Consider the following 20,459-nt stretch of genomic DNA (forward strand, 5'->3'; position numbering starts at 1 on the left):
CATTGACATTCATGCGTGCAGCGATAAAGACAAGGCGGGTACTTCATGCAATTGCTCCTCCTGTGAGCTGATGAATGATTTTGTAACTCAGCCGTGGGTCAACTTGATGTTTGTTTAGTAATGTATTTGTGTTTTTAATTCCTCTGTAGGGTTTACTATTTACTAGTAAGATCACAGGGTTCAAGTGGCCCCCTTGTAATGACTTGAGCCAGGTGATTTTACCTGACCCAGAGTCTGAGTATTGGAATTATTATTCATTCATTTTCATTCATTCATTTAATTTTCATTATTATTCATTCATTATTATTATTCATTCATTTTCTACCGCTTTTTCCTCACGAGGAGGATCGTGGGGGGTGCTGCAGCCTATCCCAGCTGTCTTTGGGCGAGAGGCGGGGTCCACCCTGGACTGGTAGCCAGCCAATCACAGGGCACATATAGACAAACAACCATTCACACTCACATTCATACCTATGGACAATTTGGAGTCGCCAATTAACCTAGCATGTTTTTGGAATGTGGGAGGAAACCGGAGTACCCGGAGAAAACCCACACATGCACAAAGAGAACATGCAAACTCCACACAGAGATGGCCGAAGGTGGAATCGAACTCAGGTCTCCTAGCTGTGTGGCCTGTGCGCTAACCACTCGGCTGTCGTGCAGCCCAAAACCTTAGTTTTCAATGCAAAGTACGGATTTTTTAAAAATCCAACTGAAATCCGCAGAATGGTTTAAGACCAAGTGCCAAGTGGTTAGCGTACAGGCCACACAGCTAGGGGACCCAAGTTCTATTCACCCTCAACCATCTCTGTGTGGAGTTTGCATGTTCTCCCCGTGCATGCGTGGGTTTTCTCCGGGTACTCCGGTTTCCTCCCACATTCCAAAAACATGCTAGGTTAATTGGCGACTCCAAATTGTCCATAGGTATGAATGTGAGTGTGAATGGTTGTTTGTCTATATGTGCCCTGTGATTGGCTGGCTACCAGTCCAGGGTGTACCCCGCCATTTCGCCTGAAGACAGCTGGGATAGGCTCCAGCACCCCTGTGACCCTTGTGAGGAAAAGCGGAAGAAAATGAATGAATGAATGAATTCTATGGAAAAGCAACAGCCAAGTCACAAGTATTCCAGTATTCTATTCACAATCTAGTCGTGTATTGTTAGTCTACAAGCAGCACGGCCAACATCAATGCCATAAGAGAATTCCTCCCAGACGTGTATCAGCATATCATCAACAGAATGTTGGTGGAGTAACGGTGCCACTACAGCGTTCAGTGGCAGCCATTCAAAACGTAGAAAACTCCTTTAGTTTCTGTTACTAAAAACCGAAACGATGATGCGTTAACAGGGTTTGACTGAAGACATTCTGGAACCATCAGCATAAAATAAAATATTTTCTATTACATAATCATTCTGGTTCAGTAAGGGTACAAAATCGATCTGATGACATTTGTACCCATGATTTGTATATTTACTGTAAACAGCAACTGTGTGCAAACCGCCATTATGTGAGTGTTCATAGATGTGTGTGCGTGCACCTGTTTTATTTTTATCTGTACTGTTTGAAAGTTTGTAATTCCATATTCCCCCAACATTGCCTGGGGGTACCCTTCCACATACCAGAGCAAAGAAAAAGCACAATAACATTTGAGTGAATGACAGCATTTCACTTCAGTTGAAGTGCAGTAAAGCGCCCGAACAGATGTTAATCGAAGGGAAATGTAACATGAATAGAGAAAGATAGCAAAGTATGTGGCAGTCAAGTCAATACATTTACATGGGTGTGTAAAAAAACATGCCTGTGGTTTTTAGGTAGTATCAGAGAATGTCTGGAGAGTTAAAAAATAAGCATATATCTTTTGGAACTATGTGACCTTGTGGGATATGTTTTTTTTTTGTATCACTAGCACATGTGGGTGCTTGGAAAAGTATGTTATTAATTATTGTCACACCGAAGCAGCGTTGCTGCCAAAAACACGACACAGAGGCTGTACATCTTGTTCCTTCTTGGCAAGCCTGAAAGCATTTGAATGTTCCCAACAGGAGTTGGATACAAAAATTGTTAGCAGTTATGGACTAGGCTAAGCCAAGATAGATAACTTATAGCATCGCGATGCAGAGCCTCAAGATTGAGAAGAGCTGCGATGATTAATCTTTCGCTTGGAAAAAGTGCTACCGGCCATGTCAAAAATAAGTTTTCCCATCGGAAACAATGGGAATCCAATAATCTGCTCCAGACATGCACAAGTGTTGACACAAAGCACTTGAAATATTCAACAATTTTTGTTTTACTTGCAGGGATCAATTAACAATTCAAGGAAGACTGCCCTTTTTGGGGAATTTTGCCCATCATTTACGATCCGTCTTTCTTTTTTGTGTTCGTTCTAATGAGAGAAAAACAGTTAGCACGAGGGAGCTAACAATGCACGTCTTGGGACACACCTATTTTTTCCTTAAAGCCCTCTTACAAACTTCTGACAACGTTTAATGGTTTTACGTACACGCATTAACAGGTACATTCATGACAATATGGAATATTTAGCTGTATTTTTTTACATTTTACCGGAACTTCTTTATTACATAGCCATAACATGGATGGGAACTAGCGCTACTTCCGTCAATAATCAACGGGTGAGAATGACATGCATAGGCGACTGAGCTGGGGGACAATTACGTCTCGGTGGGAGTTGAAAGCTAGCTAACAGGTACGTTTTATAATAAACAAACCTCAAGCAGTGGATTGATAACACGATAATATTGATTTAATCGTAATTTTCTCATTTGAGCTCACCAAATATGCCTTACGGGATATCATAGTACTGGGTCAGGCAAAATGATGTGACACATTTGTAGGTTAAATAAAAGGCAAATAAAGTAAAGAAACAAAAAAGTGTTTTTATTTTTGAAAAGTACATACATATAATGCCATTGTCTTTCATGAACTGATTATGTGATGCACTCAATTGTAATCTGATGCATGTTTAAATGAAATAAAACCATTACCAACCATTATCATTACCATTATGTTTTAAAAATTAAATCAGTTCTGGTGGCGCGAGGTCGGACGGTTGATTTTGGTTTACTGTGTCTTTTAATCATGTTGTGTCTTTTAATCAAGATATTCTACTTCTACGCAGTATGCTGGAAATTTCCCCATGGGAATGAATAAAGTATCTACCAACCTACCTACCTTTTGGTTTCATTACAGATCCAGTAGCTCTGAAGTTGGTAACCCATAACAAGATGGTGTTTCCAGCTGGTACGGGATCATGTCTACCAAGATTGAAGTGCAAACCGAACGTTCGTCGTGTTGCATTAACAGATTTGTTTGTTTTGATAAACGTTTCCACAATGAAAGCACGGTGCTCACCAGTCCAATTCATGGCAGCAACTGAAAATGAAATGAAAAACAATGGCATTATAAAGAAACAAAACAAAATGGCCTAATGTGAAAAAAAATGGCATTATATGTACTTTTTGAAAATAAAAATACTTTTTTGTTTCTTTATTTTATTTGCCTTTTATTTAACCTACAAATGTGTCAGATTATTTTGTCTGACCCTGTATTATGTAAACTAAGTGTCACCATATTTGGTGTTGGGTGTGATCCAAGATGGCTGAATAAACAAACATTGCCGGGAGTAGTCATAGTTATTACATAGTTGTTAATACCTCCAGATTCAACGTGCTAACTGGTAAAATACAAGTTAGTTACACACAATGTTGTACGATAACTGGTACAGCTAAATTTTCCATATATTTACATTTTACATATTTCCATATACTGTATACAGATGATTAGAGAGCGGTAGTGGTAGTGGACTTTTATGCAGCCAGCTCAGGTTTCCTGCCTGCCAATTTCCATACAAACCCAATGACTGGCGATCTCTAGAGCCGTCTCAAGGACATACGGTCGGTCTTCGGTCTTGCCAACATCTGCGTTCTACTGAGTGCAGTAGTTTCTGGTGTGCGTTGCTGCACATACCCGGGTCACATTCTAATTTATTTAACAACATTCAGCGGCAGACGTCATCCTGACCTCTTCATTGGTCATGTGTTCTCTTTCGAGAGTACATAAATTAATACTGGTTAGGCTTGGCTAATCCGGAATGGGGCCTAGTCAATACCGTGAGGCAAATGAAGCTTTGTTCCCATGTGAGTGTACCCCAAAACCACCACCACCGGACTTACTGTTTGAAGTCTTTCATTTACTGTATCTCACCATTGCTTCATGCTGCATGAATGATTTCAACCGCCAGAATCCAGTGACCGCGAACTGAACTCATCACCAGGTTGGGGTCAATGGTGGCTTTGCCTTGACTGTGTGTCGACCCAGTTTGAGATGGTATGGGTTTCTAACACGTGCATGTACAGTATAACTGAACCACATGTAACTCCTTGGTAAGGCACTGTGTAAATACCCGGCAGCGCTATCATCCTACATATCTTTTGGTGTTGGCATCCTTCCCTTTGCACAGATTGAATTTGAGCGTCACTTTTTTGTTCCCTCACATTTCATTTCATACCAAACTGAAAGTTTACCGATCATGATATAGCAATATCTGTCTGAAATTGATGTCTGTTATACGTAGATCATTTGGTAACATTGTCTTACTCTTATTATGAGCAACAAGTGGTTGGTTTTGTGAAGGTCACGTGATTTGGGCTGCCCGTGCATGTGTGGGTGCGCTTGCTATGATTTCCAAGTGTCCGAGGAGTTAATGTGATGCACCTGAATGCACCATTCTTAGAAAAAGCTCAGCACTGATAGCAGTTTGCGAGTTTTGAGTCTGCTTGTTGGTGAGTATGTGGTGTCCATTTTCTGACTGGAATCTTTCCATGGTGTCCTAACTTATTCAATCCCAGCCATTTTTCAAAAGCCGTCACTCTTGGTACCAGCCTTTTTTTGATGATTTTGACTGATTTCTCAAGGCACACACGCTTTAATTTATGTTCTTGGACTAAATAGACTGTCTCAATAGAAAAACTTTTCTTCTACTTTTTTCCATTCTTTAGCAATCAGCAGTAGAACAGTAGTTTCAGCAAAATATCAATTCTCAACAAAAAAGCATATATTTAGATAGATTTTCTTTCTTTATTTCTTTATTGTTATTGCACAATAACAGGAGTGAAATTGCCAATGAAATGTTGTAATCATAATAATGCACCATTACCACAAGCATAACTTTCACTTTGACACAAATTTAGCCATATATATTTCGCCAAAATGTCAACGAGACCACAACATGATTGCTACAAAAAGAACCTCCGTAACCTCCTTCATGCAACATGACCAGATGCCTTTTCACTTCCTGGTTGCTGCTGAGCATGTGTTTCAATGGGAAAGATGCAGGCTGAGCTCTTATAAAATGCACTTCTGCCACCTTGTGGACGTTTTTCAGCTTAAAACTGCACCAAACCTTTCTGTTGTAGAGTTGTAAATACATCTGTGGTAGCGAATGAGTTAATAGTATCCAAAATATAAAAATACATACAACCAACGATAAAGCCTCATTTATGGATGAATTTCCACACATGCATTACTTGGAAAACCAATCAACAAAATAATCATTCAAACTTATTTCTTGATACAATGCACACAGAACAATGAACAACTTGACCCTCTGTCTCCTTCCTGCTCAGCTCTCCTTGTGCCGTGATGCGTTCAGGCGCACTCATACTATTAAAAATGGCTGAATTTGCACGTTTCCTGATCAAGTGCAGACCAGAAACCTGAAATGAGGCTCCAGTGAGGCTCCTCTCTTGGATTACTGCACAAGCTGAGCCTACCGTCTGAGCGTACAACCCAAAGTTGTCAGCATGTTTCCAGAAACATTTATTACAGCGTGTGTAATGTCTTCAATATAAGTCTGACATCATCATTTGTCTCCGTCTATCTAAACAACAGCGCCGGCTAGAGCTACAGTCAGCAACAAGTCCAATGCAGTAAAGATATTTTTATGCTCTGCTGAATGAAATAATAGGACTGCCAAGATGGAGAATCGTATATCCAAGCTCACCAGAATATAATCAGACTTTTACAACAAAGTATCAGAGCTGTTCCTGGAGAAGCATGCGCTTCATATACAAATAGATAAGATAAGACCGCCAATGTCTTTAGTTGGTGATCCTCTTAACCTATACTAACATCAAAAAACTCCAAATGAGTCAGTGCCTCACCAGCCATGAACCTCGCTGCACATCACCGCTTCAAGCGTATTTTTTTTCCCCACCTCAGAATTATTCATACTTTTGACCTTGTGTCTCTTCCTCGCTCTCAAACGTTGACCATACTGCCTCCCACTGTCCACTTCAGTGTTCTGATCTTGGCTCAGCTGCTGGCTCAGTTTGCAGCCCTCAAGGTCATCCACACTATGCCCTAAGTCTGGCAAAAGGGCTGCTGTGTGTGTGTGTGTGTGTGTGTGTGCGTGTGCGTGTGCAAATGCAAGAGATGGATTGTACATTTCCAGATAAAAAAACACTGCAAGTATATTGCCTCCATTTTACCTTGCCCTGTTGTGCACGCTGTACACTTACATTTATGGTATGTGTGTCATGCTGTACATTCTGTATCTAAAGTACAGCGTGTCCTCATGTAGCCTGCTTGCATAAGCATTCCCTGAGGTCATATAGATGGTAATATAGGAAGACCGTGTGCTGTGCAAAACACGCAAGGCCAGTTTCTGTCTGTATGCACTCACTTCATTCAGCAAATATTGACATCTCGGTAGTGTTGACATGCAATGTTTGTTATGTGCTGTTATAGAACATGTCATTGATTTGGGTTTGGAACACTGCGTTGTATGGGTGTAGCTCAGCTTGCTTGAATAATTCACATGCATATTTATGTGTTCGTGCTTTGAGCCGGTAGACGACTGCATTGGTGCACACGCATGTTTGATCTATGCAGCCACAAGTTCACACCCATAATGTGATTTTCATGTAAAGGAGTATGAGCTGAGGTACAGATAATTGTTACTCACTATAGTTAAAGCACAATCCGTTGCGTTAGATTTGTCGGTTTTCAAATGATTTCCCGTTCAGTACAGTTATATTAATATTTATTTTATTACTGGATTGCCATTCCAATTATGCAGGGGTGTAAATATTGCAAATTAAGCAGTAAGTCAGTGGAAAAGTACTGACTTTCCAGCAATGAACATTTCACTAATGCAACCTGTTCATACATCACAAGTCTACACCTCTTGGTTACACCTTGTTGGAGTCCTTGATGCCCAGCATGATGCACAGACGCGACATTCACACAAACAGCCTTTTCATGAAAAGAATATTGGATCTGTTTTTCATGAATACATATAGTCCGATCTGTTGTTGTTCATTTTCTATGAAAACCTAAGCCTGTCAGACTAATGTTTAACAATACCCAGAGGGCATTTTGAGAATGCAGCACAGACAACAAGCTTAGTGGTAGAAAATATTATGATTAGGAGCTTCATTGAATGACATTAATGAGGAGCACAGTCATCCCTTGGCACATCATCGTGACGGGTTTTTTTCCAAACAGTTAATATCAGTTCAAGGGAACTTATTATGCTTTTTCCACTGTTCTTACCTATAAATGTAGTTAGAATATTGTATTTCCGATGCCAAAGTTTCAGATAAGGAAGTTTGCACATTTGGAAGTGAGCCCTGAAAGAAGATTAGGATGGCTCAAAACGCTCCGTTTCAAAAGGCGTGGTAAAACTGCTCCCTTTGTGATGTCACAGGGGATTTCCTTATATGGTTCATAGTTAGGAAGCACTTTGGGCGTGTAACCAATTACAGTGGAGTGGAATAAATTAAAACAGACCATTTTGGCAGGAAGGAAGTCTAGCTGGAATAGGTGCAGATTCTGGAAGATCTGAAAACAACTCAATACAAATGAGCACAATAGGTCCTTTTTAATAAATCATGTAGTTTTGTGGTTTAATATGGTTTATTATTAGTCAAGATTAGGGTGTAATCATGATTAATCACATTTTGATTGTAGTTAACTCCTGATTAATCACATGTAATGTAGCTATGTAGCTAGAATACATTTTTTTCTCAGTTTATCTTTTACATAAAAGGCAGAAACGTGTGCCATTACATGACCTTTCTGAGCATGTTACAATGTCTAATGTCACTTCCGTGGTAATGGCTTTCCTTTTCTTTGATGCACTGCAAGGTTTTGGCACACTCCCATCTGTACTGTACATCTTAATGTACCTGAAGTAAATGTGAGGGTGTGTGTTTGTGGATCCACCTTCACAGGTGCAAATGTAATGGAAATCTAATGTGTGTCAGAGAAATATTCATGGCGCACCCTCCCCTGGAACACTAGTTATAATGTACATATATGCTGCTAAACAGGCTACACTCCTGTCACTTCAATGAGGCCGCAAAGAATTAAAGCACACTTAAAGCCCTCGCAAAATAGTCCTTCACAGTAGTTGATTTTGGGGTTCTATCCTGTCTCAATCATATTGGACACAGATCATCCGGTCCCCCTCTAATGAAATAGCAGTCTGACGTGACGTGCGGGACCAGTGAAAGCAGCTTGGTGTGTGTTTCACCTTGAAAACTATAGTCATGTCTGTGTACTCTTAGACCTAAAGTCAAGACATTGCAACTCCCAGCCTTGGAGCAACATACGGAGCTCCGTCAGCACAGCCTGTACTTGGTTGGCTGTAGTTTTTTTTGGTTTTTTTTTACGTCAATAGGAAGGTCTGACAATCATAAATAAAATGAATTCACTTTGCCCAGATGTCCTCTGACGCTGGGATTTAATGATGTGAGGCCATCTGTACATCCAACAACAGTTCAGCTCTCTTGAGCTTACACATGATAGGGATTCTGTGATATCACAATAGGGCATATATGCAAACATTTATATGTTATTTATTATTATAATTATATGATACTTTTTCTTTATTGTTTTATTTGTAATCAACAAAACACTTACAAGTCTTGCGGTTCTCCATTCTTGTCTATGCAGCCAAACCTACTCAGTCACTCTGGTAATAAAAAGTACATGTGGGTTGTCAAAGCGGGCGACTGTACAGTTGAGATGTTTATATTCCGCCATCATGTGTGCTGCCCCGGAGAAATGCTTTCATCTGCATCATTTTCAGTATAGTTGTCTGTTATACTACTATAGTATAAATAAAAAACAAATAAATAAATAAATAAATATACTAATATACTAAATACAGTATATAGTACATACTACTAGTATAGTATACTATATATATATATATATATAGTATACTATATTACTATATTGTATACTATATTTACTATATTACTATACTATACTATATATGGTATACTATATTGTATATTATCACATACTAGAGTATTAATTGGCCCTGTACCCTAGAAACCGCCCATGAATGATACGGGAAAAGGCCGAAATGATACTGTGTCAAAGCCCAGGGCAATGATACTGCTAAAATATAGAGTTTAACCATGTCCAGTATCAGCCCCCGTAGCTGTCCACTCAGAGCGCGCTGCTCTGGTATCGTGCAACAACCAATCAGAGAACAGCGCACGAGCGTGAACACACAGTTTACACTGTTTAGATATAATACATGTAATAAACTGAACATTTTCTGGAAACAAAATGGTCTTTTGATTAAATAGTACATAATAAGCTCATGATTAAATAGTATGTGATAATAAGATCATCACATGGTTTGTCTGGTATCAGGCCAAGTATCATGCCCCCAAGTGTCAGTATCAGCCCGAGACAGAAGGTTATGTGATAACCTATAAGTATACTATACTACAGACTATAATAGTCTGTTTTAAGCTAGTTTTGTATTTATTACATTGATCAGAATCTTTATTCATCCATTTTCTATGCCGCTTATCCTCACTAGGGTTGCAGCTGACTTTGGGGCGAGAGGCGGGGTGCACCCTGGACTGGTTGCCAGCCCATTTATTCTCCACTCTGATGCATGTATTGTGTTGCACAGTGCACAGAGACCTGTGGCATAAACAGTGAATTCACCCTTAGAGCTGCTCTCTGGGGGAGTTCGGTGTCTTGCTCAAGGGCACCAGAGCGGTAGTCAGAACGTCTTTCTAACAACTAAGTTGCTCAAGGGCACCAGAGCGGTAGTCAGAATGTCTTTCTAACAACTACTTGCAGATAGTTTGACACGAACTGTCACTTTTCATTTTTGATGTTTGAAGTCCTTATAGACTGAGGTACTGTATGTGTACTATTTAACATTTGAGTGAGGTATTTGTGATGGGCCGACACAAATAAATGAATGATTGGGAAACACTGGTTATATTATAATAGCTTCCATCTCACACACCATTTGGGAGAACAAAAAGTACGACGCCAAGTTCTTTTGTCTCAACAATTTCCCTCATGCCAAGATATAACACATGCACTTGGCACAGTATGTGCTATTGTTACAATGTGTGTAGGTGTGTTGTAGTACTTGTAAAAAGTGAAGAAGAAAAAAATCGGAGTACAATATGACCTCATCCTACCAGCAGCCAAATCCTGGGAGAGCCTCTTTCTATCCCTACACACAAACACAACGCTCTCACTCTGTTCCACGCCTAGAGGGTAACGTTCCTCTGCAAAGGTCAGCTTTGGATTTGGGCCAGCATCTTGTGAATGATACGCTCTCAGCCTACTTGCTTTTTTAACAAAAACCTTAAATGCAACATTATAGCATTTCTCAACATGGTTAAATACAAAGAACAAAGTGTTCCAGAGTATAATCCTTCCAGTGGAACATGTCAACATATAATGAAAAATATATTGCAATCTACTAACGTCATTTCTACTACATTACCTTGTATTTTTCCTCTCGAGGCTACACTCGTCTGCACGCTGTGTGTATGCTACCAGACCCGCCTCCACCCACTGAGACAGTGATTGAGGGCTCACTCCATTCATGCCGTTGTTCTATGGAACAAATGCACTCAGGTGCAACTCTCCTGTCGCCTGTGTGGAGGTGAGAAATGGTGAGAAACGAGGAAAACACACACGCATGCACATGGCAATATATTAATTCCGGCAAAATTATCAACTTCATTTTGATTTATTGGGGGAGTAATTCATTTATTTATTATCGTTCCAGGCCTAGACAGTTTTTGTCAGAACTCTGGTCACGTTTTAATCTCGTAATCCCCTGGTGGTGTTACCAATAGTGGTTTCGGAGAACAGATTAAACAGCAAGGTGGAGTGGTTGTCGTGATGCGTTGAAAGACTAGTGCCCGCTTTACAGTACCTAACCATGACAGATGACACCCTTTTAAATGTCTCATTGTGTTTATTGGCGTTCCTGTTATTTTTATCTTTTCATACATATTTTGCATATTTTTGCTTTCTCTTCTTCCTCTATTTGCTTCATTGTGTATTTTTTTGTGAGGCAGCACAATTTATCATGTGGATTAGGTGAGCACAGGGCCTTTTAAGGGAAGTGATGAATGATTGGTGCATGGCTGTTTAAAGTACTGACACATGTGGAGTGTTGTCAAGGAGAAACAGGCGGCTTTTTCACTACCTTGAGAGTTGATCTGAATCAAAATAAAAATATGCTTAGTGTTGTGTGAAAAAAATTAGAATGACTATAATAACGTGGAACACAAGGCTAGAATCATTTTCATGTATACCTTTGAGACTAATGAGCTCACGTTGTATTTTTTTACATTTTTTTCTTTTCTCTTATATTATGACGGATCTTTGAATTCAAAACAAAAAGAGGATAGCAGCTTGCACTGTAAATCTTCCACTATACCCATGGGAGGTATACCTGATATCTGCTTATAGAATGACAGAACTTGCATGAAAATTCTCTTGTCATGCCCTCCCTTCATCCTCCGCCTTTCTTCCCAAGATTATTCATGAAAGTCTGTCGCGTATCCACTAAACCTGCAGAGTTAATTAGATTTGAGGACGCAACGGTTTATTTTGGAGATGTCTGTGTGCTTCTTGGAAATATAAATTCATTAGCTGTAGCGAGTACATAATTGAAGTGACATGAGAGGACGGAGAAACATGGCTTATTTTCACTTGTTACAATATCTACAGCAACATTTCTTACAGTGGAGAATACCACTCCTAGCACACCAATCATACAGTGCATGGCACCAATTCACACCTAATGTACCGGACGTAATGCGCTCAAATTTGTCACAATTTGAAGAGGTCATGGCAAGGGCACGGCATGAATGTGTGGCATGTAGCAGGATCATAGAATGCCAGGAGTGGTTGGTAGGAAAACCACAAGCAATGGATTTTGAACAGATCTCTCTTTCCTCCTGCTAGTTTAATGTAGTCCTACAATTTTGGATCAACATTTGCAATAAAATATTTATTGGAGTAGATCTGGCTCCAGAATCCTCCCCTTCTGTCTTCGATTGCCATTGTTCACTCGCAAGAAAATCCAGGTTGGATTGGTTTTGAGGCTGGGATTGACTCATGAAGCTTCCGTAGCCAAACTGGCTTCCGTGTTGTGAGATGCACACGACTAAGATGTGTTCAAGGACTGCAAAACAAAGTGGGAACTCTCAATATTTGATGAAAAAGCATTATCAGTGAAGCATAAAGACATAAACATATAAAAATGTTGGCCTTTCTTATAGTGGTACATGTAGTATGCTGTACAGTTTACCTGTATTATTACGTATTTATAAATTATTACTAATTTATTGTAAATTAGATGTGTGAAACTGCATATTTTTGGACAATTTTGAATGGAGGCCGTGAATACTGAATGTGTGGACATCCATTGTGATTGTTCTTCATATTCTTAATATTAACCGACACATTTCAAATAAATACAAAGTTTCAAGGGCTGCACGGCGAGCGAGTGGTTAGAGCACAGACCTCACAGCTAGGAGACCAGGGTTCAATTCCACTCTCGGCCATCTCTGTGTGGAGTTTGCATGTTCTCCCCGTGCATACATGGGTTTTTCTCCGGGTACTCCGTTTTCCTCCCACATTCCAAAAACATGCTAGGTTAATTGGCGACTCCAAATTGTCCATAGGTATGAATGTGAGTGTGAATGGTTGTTTGTCTATATGTGCCCTGTGATTGGCTGGTGACCAGTCCAGGGTGTACCCGGCCTCTCGCCCAAAGACAGCTGGGATAGGCTCCACGGTTCACGGTTCCATTTATCATAGCAAGTCTTCCAGGTCCTGGAGCAGCAAAACAGCCCCAGACCATCACACTACCACCACCATATTTTACTGTTGGTATGATGATCTTTTTCTGGGATAGGCTCCAGCACCCCCTGCGACCCTCGTGAGGAAAAGCGGTAGAAAATGAATGAATGAACAAAGTTCAAAAATAATGCACGCTTGTTTATCTGCAAATTAATGCAACCCCTCTTTTAGCAAGTAAATGACAGCTGACACCTTCCATAACAGAAATAATCAATCCAGACTGAAAATAATCCACAAAGGAAATTGCAGCGATACAAGTACGTACAAGTCAAGTGATGACACTAGAAAACAGACTAAAGCACATCACGCATACTAGTGGAGGTCGGGACAGGAAACGGGAATCGGTCCCGAGTCCAGCACGGTTCGACTGGCTTAGTGTGACGGCGACCCAACTTGTGGTTGTTAAGTAGGACTTGTAAAACTTGTGGTGTTTGATTGTTGGATGGAGCATGTGAGATCTCCAACAGCATTGCAAGAATTTGCATATGTCCCGTTCACGGGTAATGCGTTGACAAGTGGCGTTCAAGAGAGTGAAGAGTGCTTGATGTAGACTGTTGAAGTGCGGGCCTTTGTCTCTCATATGATATAATTACCTCCCGCGCTGTTTCTCTTTGTGTTGTCATGACACTGTACATTCAGTAGCCATTTTTTTTTTTGTTATGTTCTCCCAACCCAAGAGCAGCTTTGACAGATGGAGGACGATTAAGAGAGAAGGCGTGGGTGTTGTGAACATTGTGTTTGCAAACAGTGGCTTTTCCACTTTGTAGTTGACTTGCATATAGAACAGGTATGGTAGGTTTTTAGAAATGTACAAGGAAGTCTGCAGTACATCGCAGCACGTATTGCTTCATGTGTCATGTGACTTGTCTTTCAGTCCTAACAAAAAAGCTGTTCTCATAATGACAGTAAATGCATCACTTATCTGACATTATTTATGCTTTAATAGGATAATTGGATGCATCTTTCTCGCATTTGTCTTTTCATCAAATCATTAACATTGTATCAAAGTTCTGAACGCTAACCACTCGTCCACCATGCAGCCCTATATATATTTATGCAGCATATATGCTTGATATAAATTCATACAATATACATTACTTACATTGTTTTGTAGTGGTGCCCCACCGTGATCGATGTAGCGGACATGCTAGGTGTTATCCAGGTTATTTGACCCCATAACAGCCATGGTTGGAGCATAGTTATTTGTCTGGACATATTTTTAACGCTATATTCTCAGCTTTGCGGGATTTGAACCCAGAGTTGGGTGAAACATGACCAGGCTCTGGAACTGGACCCTTCGGTTGAGTTACGCTTTAGTTTGCCCCTAATGTTGATGTAAGACTCACTTAGAGTGGTGACTTTATTGAATTTTATTTTGAAACTTTGGATGTCGGGAAACCAATTAAATAAGCCATTAAAAGCTTTGTGTGGTTTTAACGAAATATACACAACTCGAGTCATGTTGTGGGACATTTAATGTCTTCCTTCAGGGGAGCAGAATCCTTGGTATCTACGGTATATTAAACAAAGCACATCCGTTTCCCATACATTCCTTTATGTGTGGCAGTCTGTCACACATAAACCCGAAGCGCTCTAATGACGAGATGTGTGCACGACGCCAACTTGTACCACCGTTTATGGTGATTTATGAAGATATCCATGTGAGCACGTTATAAATCACAATCAGCAAGTCATTGCAATGTGATATTGTTAGATTTTATAGTATCTTTAGTTTCAATGCTGTGATGTCATAGTGACTGAGTTGCGAGTGTGATGCCCTCACAATGTGATGAAATTTGTATTTCGTTTCCGATGGCGATTTTGTGTCATGTTCACATGAATGTCATCGTAAATTCTAAATGTCATTGTTTAATGGGCTGAAAAAGGCTCTCTTTCATTACATCAAGTGCTGTTTGATGTTGTTACAGATAGACATTTTTGATATGCTCACATGAATATCATCATAAATTGTAAATGCCATCGTTTAATAGTGTAAATGTGACGAGGTGGGGTGTATGAGAAACAAAAACAAACTAAAAGGCTCTGTGACAAATAGACAAAAGGAATTAAGGCTTAGGAAAACAAATCACCTGTCAGACGGAGCTACAGGACGTGCGGCAAAGGAAATAACAAGCTGGACTAGATGGCACAAGGGAAGGCCAAAAGCAAACTGGCATAATAAGAAGATATACTATAATATGCCATTGGCCAATGAATGCTGAGAATTAGGAGATATTATTGTATATTTCTTAGCCACCGTTTGGGTGTTAAGTTGCTGTGTGATGATTTTAGCCTTCCATCAAAGATGACACAGTGAGTCAGACTTTTATATTGAGTAATGATCGCCTGCGATTTTCCAGTGGGGTTGACAAGCTCGTTGCGAGTTCCCTTGTAGGCCGTGATTGACTCCCTGCTAACATTTCCTCAATAGCCACGTTTACATGAGGAGTTTTTCTCTTTTCGAATGGAATCTTTCTGAATGAACTTTCCGAAAGCAATGGTATACATGGAAAGGAATATTCCAATCGTGTGTCTACATGCGCCGCTATAATCAACCAGAATAGTCAATAGGGCATGCGCAGTAAAACGTAAACATCAACATGACGTGATAGCGACTTCCTCAAGTTTTTTTTTTCACTTGTTGGAATAACTCCGTATTTCCAGTTTTTCGTTCGTCCAGTCTTGAAATTTAGTTTGAATCAAAAACAAACTTTCCGCAGCAGTCCAGTGCCGATTGCTCGCCTCCATTTTTTTTTAATCGAAGAACGTCTCGGCCTGCATGTTACGTCATATCTGATCATGCGCTGAAAGAACGCACCCGGGATAAATTTAAACGGGAAAAGATCAAATTCAATCTTGCTAATATTTTATAATTAAACTCAGCACATGTTTTATATAGATATGTATTTTGTTTTTTAATAAAACTGGACTTGTGAATGGCGTATAGAAGGGTTTAGATTCTGTTCCACAGATGGCGGTAATGCACACGAAAGCTGCTTGCCAACCGCCAATAAACAACAGAAGAAGAAAAACAACACGAAGAAGAACGCACCCTGACAACTTTCCGATTGAGCGGGTACAAGATACCTCAATCGGATTGGGGAAAGGAATATTCCACCCCTGTGAATCCGATTATATATTCATTCGGATTGGCACTTTTCTTTCGGAATGAGGTTAGATTCTTTCCATTTGAGCAAATAACCCGAAAAGGGGATGTCAGAAGATTAGATCATAGTCATAAATTAGCCTCACTGCTATATAAGCCACAGGTTTCAAACTGTAGAAAAAAAAGGAGGGACTTATACACCGGAAATTACGGCATATCAAATGACGAAACATATTCATATTGGGTTATTTTGTCTAAAGACTCTCCTCTCCGTCAAGTTATTTTTTCTCACACATGCTCAGTAGCGCTCGGTGGCACAAGTCGACAAGTGCACCCCTGCCCCCACTTGTCCTAACCCCCACCAAAAGCACTCAAAAGAGAAAAAAAAGACAAAAAGAGCATATTTGTTTTGTTTTTTTTGTGTTGCTGCTCTCTTTATGGTGTTTTCCCACAGAGTCCATAAAATTAGCACACACGTCATGGCCAATTATGTAACTGTCACCGCCTCCCCAGTAGCCCACCACTACAGAGCTGTCCAATCTTGTATTCTTGTATTAGATGATATCAGTATCAGACATGAATAAGTAGTATTAGGCTGTCCATTTAAAAAAAAAAGTTGCTAGTCAAATTCACGGCGAATGTTGAGGTATCCTTGAGCAAGGCACAGAACAGCTGCTGTTTTCACTCCTGCTTCCCCTCTAAAATCTTTCCTTGCATGCCTGCATGTGTGTGGTTGCGTGTGATGTGCAACACAATGAAGAGTGTAAATTGAATGTCCTCTTGGGGGATTACATTCTGTATAATAGACAAATACAATAAAATGGGGGAAAAACTACAACACAAATGAAACACTAATAGGTAAAATAAAGGATTGTACCCTTTGGGGATGAAAGAAATTGAACCAAATGGTGACGGCTCGTGTTATTTGGGTGTTTCATCCCTAGTTTCTAATATCTACAAACTGTATTGGATATCAAATATTGATATATTCTTGTATAATTCCAGGTTTTTGTGATATAGAAATTGATGAAATTTACGTATCATGCCAGTACAGTTTCATTGAAGTGCAACATTAATGTGGGTGCATGAGTGTTGACCCTTGTTTCAAATTGTTTTGTTGAAAGGTGTGATGGTAGTGCAGAATTCAATTTCTCGAGCAGACTATCCACAAGGACCGTATTGACTTTGCAGTATTGTATTTGCTCACGCTCCCTTGCAGAAGCACTTGAAGTGCTCCTTCAGTTTACGAGATTGTTTGGTCTTACACCACTCTACGGATTTCAGTTGGATTTTAAAAAGTGCATATTTTGCATTGAAAACTGAGGTTTTGGGCTGCACGACGAACGAGTGGTTAGCGCGCAGGCCACACAGCTAGGAGACCCGAGTTCGAGTCCACCTTCGGCCATCCCTGTGTGGAGTTTGCATGTTCTCTTTGTGCATGTGTGGGTTTTTTCCGGTTTCCTCCCACATTCCAAAAACATTGCGACTAATTGGCGACTCCAAATTGTCCATAGGTAGGAATGTGAGTGTGAATGGTTGTTTGTCTATATGTGCCCTGTGATTGGCTGGCGACCAGTCCAGGGTGTACCCTGCTTCTCGCCCAAAGACAGCTGGAATAGGCTCCAGCACCCCCACAACCCTTGTGAGGATAAGCAAAGAATGAATGAAGGACGTTTTTGGAAAACTGAGTGGAAATTTTCACAAATTCCGTCTTCATTGGATAAAACTGATTTTTATTGTGGTCATATTCCAACCTGTCTCTTTTTGTATTCTCCATAGGTGGAACCCCTGAGGAACCTCTTCCTGTACAAGTCAAGTCATCAGTTCAGTTTTTCTGAGAAAAGGAGGACTGGACCACTCAGACTTCCCTTGATTGTGCTCCACCTGACACTATTGTATTCATTCTATAGTTGATAACACCAGCGTCATTTATTACAGCAGATTATACGAGATATTCAAATATTTTGACGGACTTACCTCCAACCATCTTCTCTTCCATCCACTCAGAAGAAGCCTCTGCTTTCTACCTCCTGTCAAAAAAGAAAAGGACAAAAAACAATTATCTAATAACATTTTTTTTTTCCTTCGTACAACATTTCTATAAATACCTCAGGGATACTCTCCCGCCACCTACCTCTTCCATCAAAACAGCCAACTCTGGAACACAGCAAATCTAAACCTGTGACCTCTTACTGCTGTTACCGTGACAACCTGGATTGCCTCTCTGTTTGACTGTCCTTGCTGCAAATGTTAGAACCAGCAGTGACTCTGGACCTCGTACCACCTGTTCGCCTAGATCTTGGTCATTGTATAAAATTGTACCACATTTAAGGAAAAAAGCAGGGCCATACTGCCGGAAAGTCAAATATACACCAGCTGTAGCCTCACCTGTCCAAATAATATACCTGTCAGACAACTTTATACCTCAGCAGACACGCTCACTCAAGGAAACCGAAAGGAACGAGGAACTTCATACAAAATCCTGGTGCTGCGATTTACCCAGTGGACCATCCATTTCAGAATCTTTCATTTGCCTTAGGGACTGGATTACAGCAACCGTAACCAAGAAGTCCTCCAGAGAACCATTTTGGACTCCATGCGGCAAACACCTGTTTTGCATTTGCTTCTCAAAAAGCCCCATAAAAGCCTCTAAGTGGTAGCACAGATAAGCTATTGATCGACAGGCCTTCAGAGTAGAGACTATTACATTCTGTTTCAGCTTCCTGTCACCCGTTCGTTGGAGCCTCCAAGGAAGCAGAAGACAAAAATTGCAAACTCGTTGATGAATTCAAGTCAAAGTCTCACAATTCATTGAAATTAAAAACCAAGAACTGAGAAGATCCATCCTGTGTTCCCCCAAAAAACACAACACACGAAGAGACGCCTTAAGAGTAAAGAAAGGAATGCATCGGTGAGTTCTGGATTTTGGCACTTTTTCCACGTTGCAACTTGATTCTGACCTGAACATGTCATACATGTCAACAGCGGTACAATTCCAACAGCATGATTCTTCAGTTTCCAGTATATTTGATGACAACAAAAATAGCTACAGTTTGGCCAGTACATACCATAGCTATTGATGTAAGAATCATGGAAATCCCCGATCCAGATCTTCAGGATCAGGGGCCAATCCGATGTATTTTTTGGAGATTGGATGATGTCGGCTTCCGACATGAGATCGAGCCGATCCGATTGCCATGACACGTTCATAACTCAGGGCCACACACCAACATGCTAGGTGCGGTAATGGGCCTCAAAGCTGGTTGCAGAAGAAAGGGTAACACCGCCATGCAGACATGTCCACGGAAGTTAGTTTCACTTTGGGTATGAAGCTTGTAGCTACAGCATTAGTTCCCTCTTACTGGTTTGCTAAATGCTGCAATTATTAAAGAGTATGTTAAGAGACTTTTTGGAGACTATTTTTAGAGTTTTTCTTAATGACGTTCTTCAAAGATAAAAGTTGCCATACATATCTGATAGCATTGTGTTTAAACTGTTTGACTTGACTGAGGTGTTTTTGGTCACTTTGACTATTTTGGCAGTATCCATTTGGAAGACCCATTGGCGACCAAGCTTCAACTTCCTAGCTTGAAATGTTGCTTCAATATTTCCTCTTCGTTCTTCATGATGTCTGTTTTATGAAGCGCACCAGTTCCTCCTGCAGCAAAACAGCCCCGCAACATGATGAGGTTTACAGGCTTCTTCCATGTTCCTCCAAATGTAACAATACTCATTATAGCCAAACTTCCATCAGACTGTTGGACAATTCCCCAAAATGAGGTGTTTTATTCCTGTGTACATGGCTTTTTTATGTTGCTTTTGGATTAATGGCTTCTTATTGTTTGTGCAGGACAAGTTTGACTGTAGACAGTGACATACTCTTGGCTTCAGCTATGATCTTCAAAGGGTTCTTAGCTTTGGTTCTGGGGTTGATTCCTACATTTTAGACCAAAATGTCTTCATCTCTGGGTGACAGAAAGCAACCTCTTTCCGAGCAGTATAATTTCCGAGGTGTGACCTTAAAACACGTGCATAAATGTGCCTCCAAATAACTCAAATGTTGTCAGTTGGCCTATCACAGCCAGGTCATGTGGGGTTTTCCTTATTTTTCAAAGACAAAGACATCTTTGTGTTTGTAAACCTTTGACTATAAAATATTACTTTTCTCTCATAATTGCAGA

At 40.3% G+C, this 20,459-nt stretch overlaps 1 protein-coding gene across 4 annotated transcripts in view; it reads left to right on the forward strand.

The window, feature by feature from the left end:
* LOC131103035 (thyroid hormone receptor alpha) overlaps positions 1 to 20,459 on the forward strand; it is an 87,161-nt gene that overhangs the window by 8,958 nt on the left and 57,744 nt on the right. For all 4 annotated transcript variants that reach the window (XM_058048886.2, XM_058048888.2, XM_078797149.1 and 1 more), the window contains exon 2: positions 18,058 to 19,189. Coding sequence is in view for 2 of the 4 variants with exons in the window: in XM_078797149.1 (XP_078653275.1) it covers positions 19,182 to 19,189 (8 nt within the window). In the remaining 2 variants the exon portion in view is untranslated. The remainder of the gene's footprint in view (positions 1 to 18,057; positions 19,190 to 20,459) is intronic.

Source organism: Doryrhamphus excisus, linkage group LG16, assembly GCF_037039965.1.
Source record: "Doryrhamphus excisus strain RoL-2023G ecotype Guam linkage group LG16, RoL_Dexc_Guam_v1.1, whole genome shotgun sequence".
NCBI lineage: Eukaryota > Metazoa > Chordata > Actinopteri > Syngnathiformes > Syngnathidae > Doryrhamphus > Doryrhamphus excisus.